We start from the raw sequence: 13,505 nt of genomic DNA, 5'->3' as shown, positions 1-13,505 counted from the left end.
ATTTTTGATACTTTATGTTCCTAGGCTACATGATGCTGATGCGGCTCATTTTTGAACATGAGGCTTGGGTGTTGACTTGTTTTCTCGTCAGTGAGGGGCAGTATTTTACAAAAAACAGTGAGAAAGCCACGAGGGTTCTCTTGCAAATCTCAGGTATTGCCATTAGGCCTTATTAATCGTTGGTGTAACTAGGCCTTGTGGGTATACGTTTTCTACTTCAATTACCTTTTTGACTTCCAGGCTATACTCCCACTCATTCTGATAATAATATTTTAAGAAAATTATCTCATTCCATACCTGTTTTTATGTTTATTATGTCTATTCGTCTTATTGTGAATCACTTTGAACTACATTTCTTAAGTTATGAATACATTTATTATTAGCCTATTAATTATTATTAGACTATGCGCTATTGACTCATTCTTTACCTTTGGCTCACTCCATTTGCTGAAGAATAGCAGGTTACAACATGTAATTTTATAACGTGTAATCTTGCAGCAACAACCTTGTTGATGTAGAAAAAAAAATCTATTTCAATTGTATGTAAATGTATGGGTTGTAATATATCCTGTTTATTACCCACAACACTTCTGGAAATGCCTTTCTCATTCAATGAGAGGAAGACAGATGAAGACAGATGAATGAAAAAGATGATGAGATCCGGTTTGTTTGTTCCTCTAAGTGTGTGTGTGTGTGTGTATGTGTGTGTGTGTGTGTGTGTGTGTGTGTGTGTGTGTGTGTGTGTGTGACATGTGTGTGTGTGTGTGTGTGTGGTTGTGACTGTGTCTGTGTGCTAACCATTCAAAACGGCACGATTTAGCTTCAAGCATAGAAAGGATCTATTTTTGAAGCACTCCTAGACTCTGTTTTTCACTCTGCTTTAAGGTTCATCACAGGAGATGCTTATGCCATTGTCTTTAATATGAAAAGGTTGGGTGGTACTCCCTTAAAGAGAGACGTGATGCACATTGGCATATTTTTATTTACAAAGCCTTGACCGGGAAGCTTCCTCGTTATTTAACAGAAATGTTGCAAATTTCAGATGGGCTTTATCAGACCCGCTCCACTGACATGCTCATGCTTTATGTCCCACAAGCCCGGTCTGAGCTGGGAAAGACAGCTTTTAGCTTCAGTGCCCCCGACTCCTGGAACAACTTACAGCAACAAATTAAACTAAATACCTTCATATCCTTTAATCAATTTAAACAATATCTTAAATCTGCCAAACTCTACCTGTAACTGTTTTAATTCGGCTATATTGTACTTTCACCCATTTAATTTCATTTTAATTGCTGCCACTCTTCACCACTATGTAAATGTTTCAATTGTTTTTTTGTTTTTTGTTTTTTTTCTTCTCTTCACCTGTTGTTGTGTATTTGATGTATTTGCATTGAATATTGTGTATGCATTGTTGTTTTTCCTTGGAATTTGTTTGAACTCGACACCATTGAAAATGAGGGTCACCCCTCAATTGGTCTCTCGAGGATAAATAAAAGTTAAATGAAAAATAAATGAAATATATTCCCTCCATGCATTCACTTGAGGACAACAATAGCATCTGACATCCATCAAAACAAGGGTGAAGATGAGATGAAGAGAAAGAAAAAGCTCAGGTTGTGTGGCTTTATTTAATGATCTTCGATGTTTAAAAATGTGAATTCTTATATTTCTGGTCAACCTTAGGGAATTATAAGGGTAAATATATATTTTATTAAACTAAAAGTGTATTAAGCCAAGGGCACTATGTTAACCCATGGTATTGAATTGTACTGAATTTGTGAAAGTGTTTTTACTGTTAATAGCCTACACCCAAGAAACAAAAAGCTTCACTTCACCTCAACAACTTTCTCATTGCAAATACATCTCTTAAATCCGGAAAAAGGATTATCTTTAAGAAGGAGTGGGGAAATAGTAGTTGACTAAACATTCTGGTCCTTATAAATATATAGTATAAAATCAAAGTGGACCCTTAGTACAGGTCGGTATACTGAGCAGGAGTGAGGAATAACATACAAGATATACACTGCCCGGTTAAAAAAAAAGGTCACACACTCAAATATCTTGTTGGACCATCTTTAGCTTTGATTACGACACATTCGCCATAACACATTTTGATAAGCTTTATATGGCACATAAGGTATAGACCTAACCAACTGAAGCAACCCCAGATCATACTGTACACTGCCACACAGGCTTATACAGTAGGCACTATGGGAGCACCACTTCATCAACCTCTCTTTTTACCCTGATGCATCCATCAGGGTAAGAAGACCACACACCCTTTTTCCATTGCTCCAGAGTCCAATCTTTATGCTCCCTAGGAAATTGAAGCATTTGATCCTGATAAACCCCACTTTTAAGTGGTTTTCTTAAGGCTGCATCTGCATAGTCCATATCCCTTATATTCTCTTTGCATTGTGCATGTGGAAATGCTCTTACTACATAGCAGGGAGTTCACCTGTCAATATTTTAATTTTAAGTGATCTTCCATCATGATCATTAAATTTTTTTTTTACCACATTTCTTCCTCAAAGATGACGGTTCACCACTATCTTATGCAGGCTATGTTTTATGCAGGCCAATAATTTCACCCCTCTGAAACAGAGTTACATCTTTTCCAAAACCACAGCATATGCCTTCTGACATGGTTGTTTAAGAAATAAGAAGCTATACACAGTATCAGTTAGGGTTAAATGACTTGTTGCCAATTGAAAAATATTAGTCACTGCAGTGTTTGACCGATGGAGGGCCTATTTGCTTTGTAAAACCCAGGTGGCGACTTTTTTTTTGGCCAGGCAGTGTATATGATATTTTTTTAAATGAGACTAAAATCATGAGGCTACTGACTGCAATGGTGGAAGGAACATAATAGGTAGCCTACTTAGTATATTTTGACTTACTTAATAGTAATGCAAATATTTTAAATTTGTAATTGCAGTGAAGATTAAGGTTTTACAGAGGATCAGTCTATCTGTATCATTGCGTAGACCTATAATATGAGGCAATTTGATAAATTATCTTTATTAAAATAGCAACAAAATGTTTTGTATAGCCTATAACAATGTATCCATAATATGAAAAAATGTCACACTAACAGGGGTAGAGCTTTACAAGCACTTTTTGGGAGTAGCATTTAGCTGCTTAACTTTAATTAGTTAATATTCATATTTTCTCTCAGGTAAAACTAATTTGCAGGACTTTGCACATTAAGCATTTGGAGTATTTTACAAGTTAGTATTAGGCTTATAGCATGTTGTGCTTTTAATTAAATACAATATGTAAACTCACACATTCTTTGGACAAGGTGTTTAAGTGTTGTGGTGGATTGAAAATTTTAAAACAGACAAATCAAATTCACAAAAAAATATTTTATTGTCATATTTTTTTTTAATGTAGGCCTACACATGGGCTACTGAACAGTAAAGTGTATCCCACATGACCTGGTCGAGTGTCCCATTCAACCATTTGCACTGTCATTATCGAGACTTTCAGATCCAAAGTTTCAAAGGTGACCCTCCAGGACAAACCAGCTGGAGTAGCCTACAGTGGAGACCAAGACCTGAACAGACGCAGTCCAGCTGCAGAGCAGAGTCGATCACATCCGGCAGAGAAAATGTTCCTATGACAGGACACAGCTGTTATGCTTCTTCAGTGGTGGTCTCTTCTTGACGTCTGGTCTTGGCACCGTGTCTCTGCGCCGCCACGCCGCGGGACTCATCCGCTGCGGCAGGTTCACCTGTTGCAGCAGCGCGCGAAATACTCCCTCCGTGTTTCCACCGGTGCGCGCGGACGCCTCCACGAAGTTGGCGTCCCACTCCCCCTCCACCGTTGCCATGGCATCAGCCGCCAGCAGAACGCGACCATCGGCCTCTGTCAGGTCTGCTTTGCTGCCAACCACGGTGATGGGCACGCGTACGCCCTTCCCTCCTCGTAGCTCCAGGATCTCGTCACGCAGTCGTCTCACCTCATCAAAGGACCCGGGGTCGTCCACCGCGTAAACTAGTGCGAAAGCGTCGCTGTGTCGGATGCAAAGCTCCCGCATGGCTGGGAACGAGTAGCTCCCGCTCGTGTCCAAGATCTCCAGGCGCATCTTCCCAAAATCTGCGTCAGTGTCGTACTTCAGCACGTGGAGCTCCTCGACTGTGCGCGTGTACTTATGCTCAAAGCGGTCCCGAAGGAAACGGTGGATAAGCGCGCTCTTTCCGACCCCAGCTGCCCCGAGGAACACTACCCGGACCGTGTTGGGACGTCCTGACAGAGACATGCTGATTTGACCTGAGACAAGAGCTGGTCCGTCCGACAATAGGCGACTACTTGCAGCGAAGACAGTGCTCTCCCCCTGTGATGCCAGTGCCAGTGGCTTTGGTCTCCTCGTTTACGCATTCAAGGGCATTTATAGGCGCACACCCACTCTCCACCAACACAACCCCTCCCTCTGTCTCAGTCTTTCTCGCACAAGGTGAACCAGACTTAAAATCAGCAGGTCAGATGGAGGTTTTATTTAAAGAGGATTCATTTATCTGCCATCTGGCAGCATGGAAACATAATTATCTTTTCTTTCTTTTTTTTATACAGATATGTCAACAATCACCAATCCTATTAGAGGGACTAATACTTACAAGCACATGCACTTGATGAGTCATGGAATAGTGAGCATATTCAATCCATGTTTATGTCTTTCTACCGCCAGTCAAAAAAAAAAGCTTGACATAATGACATTACTTGGTGGATTAGTATTTGTATTTTTTGGCTCAATTGATTTCCCTTATTGGCTTATCTCCTGGTCCATCAACCCCACATGCTTTTTGTTAGTGTGTTCCTGGGAACTCATATCCCGAAGTCCGGCACTCACAGAGAGACAATCAGTCATGCACACACAACCAACAAGATACTGACACGTGCAGTCATATTTACACCAGCTATGAGTCATGGAAGGTTCCTCTTGAATGATTTCCCACAATGATACACTGTTTGTTACTGACACACTCATTGTAATTCACTTTATATACACACGTGCTGCCAAATTAATGTTGTTAAAAACCCTGGAGTTAAGTTAGAGTATATGGTGTTGGTTTTGGTTGAAATCTTTAGACCATTGTATCCGCCTTATGATTACCCCCTGTCTCAGAGGACCAGACCTACATGGATTTCTTAAGAAGCACTAAATGGTGTGATCAAATAGACTGATAACAACAGATGTGCACCAACCAGTTTTTATTATGTTTCTGTAGAACCTCCGTATTGTTTTTCTCGAGAAGCGTATCTTTGTCTAACAATACAGGACACACCTCTCCTTCTTTGTCTACCTCTGACTCACGCTGTCTGGACGTGCACAAACAGCCCTCTACTGATAATCTGTCAGTGTGTGAGTGCATTTGGTAATGTGCATTTGTTGGTTTTGTCTCTTATCTCTACCCTTGAAGGTCAAAACTTCAGCTTTAATATCAGCAATGAGCAAATTAAATAAATAACTAAAAGAACAAAACTGCCAACAAACTAACCTGAGCCACTGGTTGCAGCAGAACTTTCATAGGATTTAAAGGTGGAGTCAGCGATTCTGGAGGATGCTCGTTCTCTAAATACATTTTTGTAAAACTCAGTGAATAACTCCTCAGGATCCACTACTTGTCCGTGCGTGCTGTGTGTGCACTGAAATAAATCTGGTATTGATACAAGGCCTAGGCTCTGTACATTGGTATGTAAACAAAAGGTATGTAAACAAAGGATGCCCAGTTTAGCTAGCAACATGCCTGTTTACAGAGCCTAAACTGTGTATTATAACTGGATTTTTTCATTAGATCATTAGGTGATATCCTCAGATTTTGACAAAAATCATTCTCCAGAATGCTGCATCCACCTTTAACTTTCAGGCATCTGTCAATATGGACCTGTGTTATCTCAGCATTTTTGCAAAGCAAACATTTGTCATGCATATTTTTCTCAGTTGAATTCTGAACACTTCTGTCAGAAGTTGTAATGAAGTATTTCATGTGCAAAAAAAGGTCAGAAGTATGAGGAGACCCAAAACAAGTATTAATGCATTAACATTACACCCATATGTGAAACCATGATGGGCATCAATATGTTGCTAACAGCCTCCACTCTTCTGGTTTTAGGCTCTCTACTCGATTTCGGAACCTGACTGCAGAGATTGGCTCACATTAAGAAAACATTACAGAGGTCGGCCGCTGATGATGGGTGATAAGCTCTGCGTTCAAGTTAATTCTAAAAATGTTGGAGGTTGGTTGAGGTCAGGGGCCAGGGCTCTGTGCAGCAACACACTGATCAGATGTCTTCATGGACCTGGCTTTACCATGTTAAAACAGAAGAGGGCCTTCACTAAACAAAGTTGCAAGTTCACTAAAGTTGGAAGAACACAATTTTCAAAAATATGATTGCATGCTGTGGCAATAACAAATAGACTACTCCTGCATGAAAAACTGAGGTTGCGTTCCGAATCGCATACTCTTTCTTTTTTCTATTCTACATACTACATCCGACGATAAAAAGAATCTAGTTAGGATGCAGTAGGCATACTATTGGGACATACTTTACTCTACTTTACTGTAAAAAAGGACTTCTAAAAGAATGTGAAAAGGAAACATCGGGAACACTCACACATGCACTAAACAGAAAGCGGAGTAGGAGAACCTAAAATCAGCCTCAGACCACTGCAAGAGGGAGAATCATATCATGGACTGGGAAGGGGCCAAGGTCATAGGGACAGAGAACAACACATTTCAACGTTGGATCAGGGAGGAGTTGGAGATCAGGAAACGGGCCCAGGGGACAGTAAACCGGGATGAGGGGACATACGTCATGCTGTCCCATGCAGTTCAACGGACAGACAGCAGGGGACGCAGTCGTCCTGCCGGTCCTCTATAACATCAGCTGACACAACGCAAGAAGTCACAGCAACAGCTGACTCTTCTGAAGAAGACTGCAGGAACTAGTCGAAACATGTCACGGTACGAAATATATAAGTTGTTTACATGAACATGCAAGTTAATCTATCAGTTTCGACTTAATGAACCTTTTTGAATTATTACAAGGTTTATGAAGATGATTGATCTTTTCAGGTCTGTAACTTCTCAGAACAGTCATCCTGCTCAAGCCCCATCAGTGGCTGTACCTGTTACCATGACAACACCAAAAGATCCTGCAGTGGAAAGTGAGGGATGTTGGTTTGTCTGTTCCTGTCTCTGGAGGCATCCCGTAACCTCAGCCAACCCCTCTTGCTAGGTCCCGTCCCAAAGCCACCAGCTGCCCCATGTGCATTCCGTGTATAATTTGTTAGCATCCATTGTTAAAGGTACAGTACGCAGAACGGCAGGGCCGCTGCTAAGCTTTTGCGTGCCCTAAGCTTAAATTGTCGGTGAGCCCCCACCAAGAGCGCGAGCGGAAATGTTTTGCCCTTGCAAGATCTCTGCTTTTTGGCACATTTGCTGTAGTGATGAGTTTTTGCGAACAGCATTTACTAACAGAAAGAACAGCTTAACTTGTGAAAAAAGTTGCCTAGTATCCTACTAACTGCCTTTGCAAAGGAATTGAGTGATATGATCATAGACGGATTATGAGATAATGGGCCCCTGGGATACACACTCTTAAAGGGCCCCTTGTCCCTATCCAGTCAGGTACACTGAATTTTCTACACAGATACATACAATTAATGGCAAAAACATATTAAGGAAGTCAGTGTTTCTCACAGGATTTTGGGATATTGTTGGAGGGACCCTGTACCTTGTTGGGGGGTCCAGGGGTATGCCCCCCCCCCCCGGATTTCTTTTGCCTTTTTAAAGTAAAATGCATCAATCTGGTTCACTTTGTGAGGAAAATTTAGAGACTATATCAAATCCTGAGATGCAGAAGGAACATTATTTTTCTTTACTCTGCAACTGTAAAAACAGTAGATTGGTCTGCAGACCCATGTTCTATGATGGAGGGGCCCATTTCAACAGATGGATGGATGGGTGGATAGCTACTTTTTATGAACAATTTAGAATTCACACATAGAAAGCTAATTTGTGTATGTGTGCATGGAGCCCCTTAGATAGAGCTACTAATGCTGTTGTTTTTAACTTGCTTTTGTACTTAAATGGATTGGATTTATATAGCGCTTTTCAAGGCACCCAAAGCGCTTTACATGGTTCCAGGTTCCACTCGTTCACACACAGTCATACCGGTGGTGGTAAACTACGATATTAGCCACAGTTGCCCTGGGGCAGACTGACAGAAGCGAGGCTTCCATTCCGCGCCATCGGCCCCTCCGACCACCACCTCAAACATACGGCAATCATAAGCCCCTTTTACACAGAGATTGCGGCATATTGACGGAACAACATCACTCCAATATGCCGGCTTTGCTTGCTTCTGTGTTATTTACACAGAACCAAGCAACGCCGGCCTGCTGGCGCATCAGTAGTCCCTTTTACACAGCGCTCCGGAATGAAAGAGGTGCTTGTAAACAGCGTCAGGTGTGACGTAAACATTTAGCGCCGCGCCGGTCAGCTGCTTTACAACAACAACAATGGCCGGTGAATTGAGAGCAGAAGTGCTGGAGCTTGCAGTAAGAGGGCCGTATTTTACTGTCCCCACGATGTGCCAGTTGATCTCGCTATGCGCTGAGTCCAACATCACTGGGACAGTTAACCAAACTGACTAAATCAATCCGACCGCTTCACCTCTGTGTGTGTGTGTGTGTGTGTGTGTGTGTGTGTGTGTGTGTGTGTGTGTGTGTGTGTGTGTGTGTGTGTGAGACAGGTTGGTTGTGAGCGAGTCTCTTTGTGAGGGCAGCGATCTGCCAATCAGACATACACATACACACAGTGTGTGAAGTCACGTTACTGTAGACAGAAATAAAGTGTGGATATACGCTCAGACTTAGGATAATAATAGCGGCGGCGGAATGTGTTAGCAAAACAGTAGCTCTGTGGCTAACAGCTGAGCCGGAGCCTTCAGTCAGCTGAAGCAGACAGTCTAGCGGGGCGAGCAGACTATTCCCCCGTTACTAGGTCGACCTTCAAGCTGAACAAGAGCCCTCCGCTGCGCGTCGGGCTCCTGCTTCAGCTTGTCGGTCTTTATTTCTAGCAAGTGACCCGTTCGCTATACTTTATCCCTTACTTAGCCTAGCCTAGCTTTCCATTGTACAACTTCTCCTGGGCAGAAATAGACTCATACACTCTGCAAAATGAAGCGCGGGGGTTTGGATTGAGCAACGGACCTCATGATCAGATAGATTATACACCGTTCCTTTTATTTGGTGATTTTTACGGGACATCAGGCCGCCGTGGTTAATGTTAAACACACGTCCTTCAACTGCTAACATGGTCGCATGTTTAGAACGTAGACTATGGAACGTCAAACGCCCCCCTGTTCCGCAACAACAAGCTGGAGCATTTAAACAGAGAGGCGGAACTGATCGTGTCGGGAATCTTACTACCCCCCGAGGTAGTAAAATTCCCGGAACAATCTCTCGCACCTTTCTTCCCTCGTTCCGCAACTGTCGCATTTACACAGCTGGGGGGAGGGCCGAAAGGCCGGCATATTCCCGGCTTTCACTGGCTGTGTAAAAGGGGCTATACATTCACACAAGGTGGGTGAAGTGTCTTGCCCAGGGACACAACAACCATGACACAGGTGGCCGGGCAGGGATCGAACCGCCAACCCTAGGATCGTTGGCCAACCCGCTTAACCACCTGAGCCACAGTCGCCCCAATTTTTCCCTTACTAGTTGAGGGGCCCATGATGATTTCTATATTGTTAAATTGTGATCAGTATACTTATATTTAGGCTATTCCTTTTTGGACCCTGTAATAAACATCAGTGACTGAGCTCTTTGACTATGCAACATGAAATGTTACTATCAGTATCTCTGGCTAAGGGCCCCCCTGAGCCCTTGGGCTCCTGGGCCTGTGCCCGGTGTGCCTGTGCAGTAATCCACCCCTGGATATGTTACACAATTAAGAAAAAACAACGAGGCCTCTTCATAACTAATTTATATATTTTTTGTAATGTAAGGATTATCATGAACTTTTTTTTAAAAATTCAATTTTGGGGGGGCCCGGATCATCTCTTTTTCCTTTTTAATAATAATAATAATAATAATATATATATATATATATATATATATATTAGAGGTGGGCATAGATTAATTTTTTTAATCTAGATTAATCTAGATTAATTTTGGAATTAATCTAGATTAATCTAGATTAAAATGGCTCATTTGAATTAATTCATAATATGTGTGTGCTCCCTAAATAATGACTCAAAGTAAGTCTTTGAGAACGTGTTTCTCAAGCCAGGTGGCGCATCAGACCAGGGGCTCATCTGCTTGAGGAAGCTGTTCTACTATGATAATTGGTGATGAAAATAAATAATGTTCAACAAGATGTTACTTAGTAACGCGTTACTGGCATCGGAGCTCTTTTTTCAGTAACGAGTAATCTAACGCGTTACTATCTCCAAACCAGTAATCAGATTAAAGTTACTCATCAAAGTCACTGTGCGTTACTTTTTCTGTCATTTTCCTTAGTGAAACATTTTACATAACTGCACAAATGACTGCGATTGCGATTTTATGTAAATAAATGTGCACGCATGTGTCTCTAAATGCTCCAACTGCTCCAACCGCTCCTCTCGTCTTTTTGGTAGCGCCCCTCTCTGACATGCAGCGTGTGTGTGTGCGCCTGTGTCTGTGTCTGTGTCTGTGTGTGCAGCAGCATTACGGCCGAACTGTGGCGCAAAACAAAGTTTTCCCCCCGATGAAATATAGCGTCTGCTAAGGGGATATTTAGGATTCGGGTACGGTGACGTTGAAGAGATAGAAGTGTTTAAAACTTGGAAACTTATAGTCACGTGGCGACCGGTGGCCACACACACCCACCCTGCGTTCCAATACCCGATTGTGTCGTGGGCAAGTGATGGAGAGAGAGAGCGGCGGGTGTGAGAGAATAAAGGCTCCTCAAGTGTCAACAACGGCCCCCGGCTATTATTATCTCCCCTGAGCCGAACAGGAGGTGGAATAAGAGATTAACGGCGATATTTTTTTTATCGCCGATAAGACTCTGGCGTTAACGCAGCACGTTAACGCCGATAACGGCCCACCACTAATATATATATATATATATATATATATATATATATATATATATATATATATATATATAGCCTATATTTGTTTTTTTTTGGGGGGGAGGGGGGGCCAGGAACTTGGTGCCCTATGCGCTCTGCGTACCCTGCATATAGGGAGCGGCGGCCCTGCAGAATGGTCAGTTAACTAAATTCCTGTCAGTGACTGCAGTTAGCAGTTCCCTCCCTCGTCCACACGTACCCACATTAATGCACTGCACAGTTATCTAGCATCATCTCAGTTATCTAGCATCATCTCAGATCCGTAAGTGTGATAAAACATGATAAAAACCATCAAAACAGAAATTGGAAAGGATTTTTACCTCCTCAGCCATTGTAGGCGCATACACACGCACGTGCACCGGCAGTGAGACGGGTGCAGGTTTGTAACTTTCTCTCTTCTGATTGGTTATCAGTAATGGGATCCCCGAAAAGTTTATTTGCCGATTACATGCAGAGCGGTTGACTGAGAGATCAGCTTTATGAAACGTGCACAATATATAAGTGATCAATGTATGAATAAAGAGCGATTTAACACTTATATTAACATAAATATGCTTACTTCACCTTTAACTTCTTAACTTTACATATTGTGGTTGATGTTATTGATTACAGTATCGTGTATGTTTAGGCCTATGTGCTACACTCTCAATGATAGTTCATAGCATGTTTACATCCAGTGTTTACTTGTTGACAAGCGCTACTGTAGGTTCCCTTCAACAAATAATGTAAAAAGGAGCTTATTATCTGTCGGACTAAGTAATAAAATTACATGGATTGTAATGTGTAAGTACAATAATGTACACAAAATTGTAGTAACTACTAGGCCTACAGAGTTGATTTTTCCTATATGTTTTAGTAACTACTAGATAGTTATGACTACTTACTACATAGACTTTTTTTAGCACTACATGGTTTAAAAAAATATTTTTTAAATACTACATAGTTATATTACCTACAACGTATATATTTTTAGTAACTACTAGATTTATGCATTACCTACTGCATAGGTTATTTTGTTGTTGTTGTAACTACTACATAGTTATGCATTATAAATTAAATGAAACCAACTGAGTAATGGAATAAATATGCCAGTTTAAAGGCTAAACAGAGAGAATGACTGAACTATTGCTTAATTTTCATTCTCATGGTAAAAGGTGAAGATTATTGCGTAGCCTACCCATCTGTGGTATTGCTCAACAAGTGCTCTGAGTAGGCTACTTGCTCGGCTAAACATGATAAGCACGCTGCTAAATACAATCCTTAAACCTAAGCTTGGAATGCTACCTAAATGAACCCTACCTTCCTCCCTGTTATATAAAGTTTTCGATGTTTGCTTTATATGAAGGAATGTGGTAATGTGGTATGAACGACTAGTTACGTTCATTCTTTGAAACAACCGCAAGTGTAGTTACACATTGTGACCACCGGAGGGCAGTAGCCTATACGTAGTAAAGATAGATATAATCCACCATACTCACTTCCAGTAAAGACATAAAAATAAAAGCCTCAATATAGAAAAACATTATTCACTATTTCTACAAAAGACACACTTTCATAACCGGAGGAAGAAGTCACCCTTTCAAGCATATTGTAAGCCTTGAATACCATAAAGTCAGACAAAAAGTATGGGTTAAAACCAAGCCCCAACCACTACTCCTTCTCCCGGCATCCAATGCGGAAGTGACTAACACTGTAGTACCACTGGTGGCCACTCGGGGCTGTATGCAGAAGAGAGCCCGTTTCCATTGACTCCAATGTTAAATATGCCGTTTTCACAGCATTATTAAACCTATTTCAGGCCTGGCTTGAAAAACCATAGTCTGTATGTTTAGTTCATATCTCCATGACAACTCTGAGGGGGGTGAATTTTTTATTTATTATTCTATCTATGGTTAAAAAACACATTCATACTAAAACTAAATTATTCCCACCACCATTTGTGTATCATCATTCGTAATTACAAAGTATTGCTAGTATGCAAGTGCGCCTAACTTAATGATGCAAGTTTTATTTAGAATTTTTTAAACCAGATGTATTGCTTGTGTATAACGTGTCTAGCGTTATAAGCTTTTCTTTTGAAAGTACTAAAAGGGAGAATAACTAATATGTGATTACGTCTGGCTTTATAAAAGTATGACTGTAGTTCCTATGTGTGGCCACACGAGGGCACTAAAGCCCGTGCCCTGAATAGGATATTAATCTGATTTCATTTCTTTTTTGACTCGATCTTTAGGGGCAGTTGATGTGGACTGTAGTTCCAATTGGGTGTTATTTAAAGTTACGTTACTAGAAAGTAATCTTTACCTATGTAGAAGTTCAGTTGCACCCTCGTTAAGACCTATTTTTTTTAAAGTCTATGGATGAAAACCCAATTA

The 13,505-nt window shown here is 41.3% G+C and overlaps 1 protein-coding gene across 1 annotated transcript; it reads right to left on the bottom strand.

The window, feature by feature from the left end:
• Positions 1 to 3,436: 3,436 nt before the first annotated feature.
• Positions 3,437 to 4,264, bottom strand: rasd3 (RASD family member 3; the record flags this gene model as incomplete). The annotated part of the gene is made up of 1 exon (XM_080030134.1): positions 3,437 to 4,264. The coding sequence occupies one exon, from the start codon at positions 4,262 to 4,264 to the stop codon at positions 3,620 to 3,622; it is 645 nt and encodes a 214-aa protein (XP_079886260.1). The 3' UTR covers positions 3,437 to 3,619.
• Between the last annotated feature and the right edge of the window lie 9,241 nt (positions 4,265 to 13,505).

This window comes from Ammodytes marinus (genome assembly GCF_949987685.1).
Source record: "Ammodytes marinus genome assembly, chromosome: 6".
Classification (NCBI taxonomy): Eukaryota; Metazoa; Chordata; class Actinopteri; order Uranoscopiformes; family Ammodytidae; genus Ammodytes; species Ammodytes marinus.
Note: the sequence above shows the minus strand (reverse complement) of the source record. Positions and strands in the feature narration are given on the sequence as shown.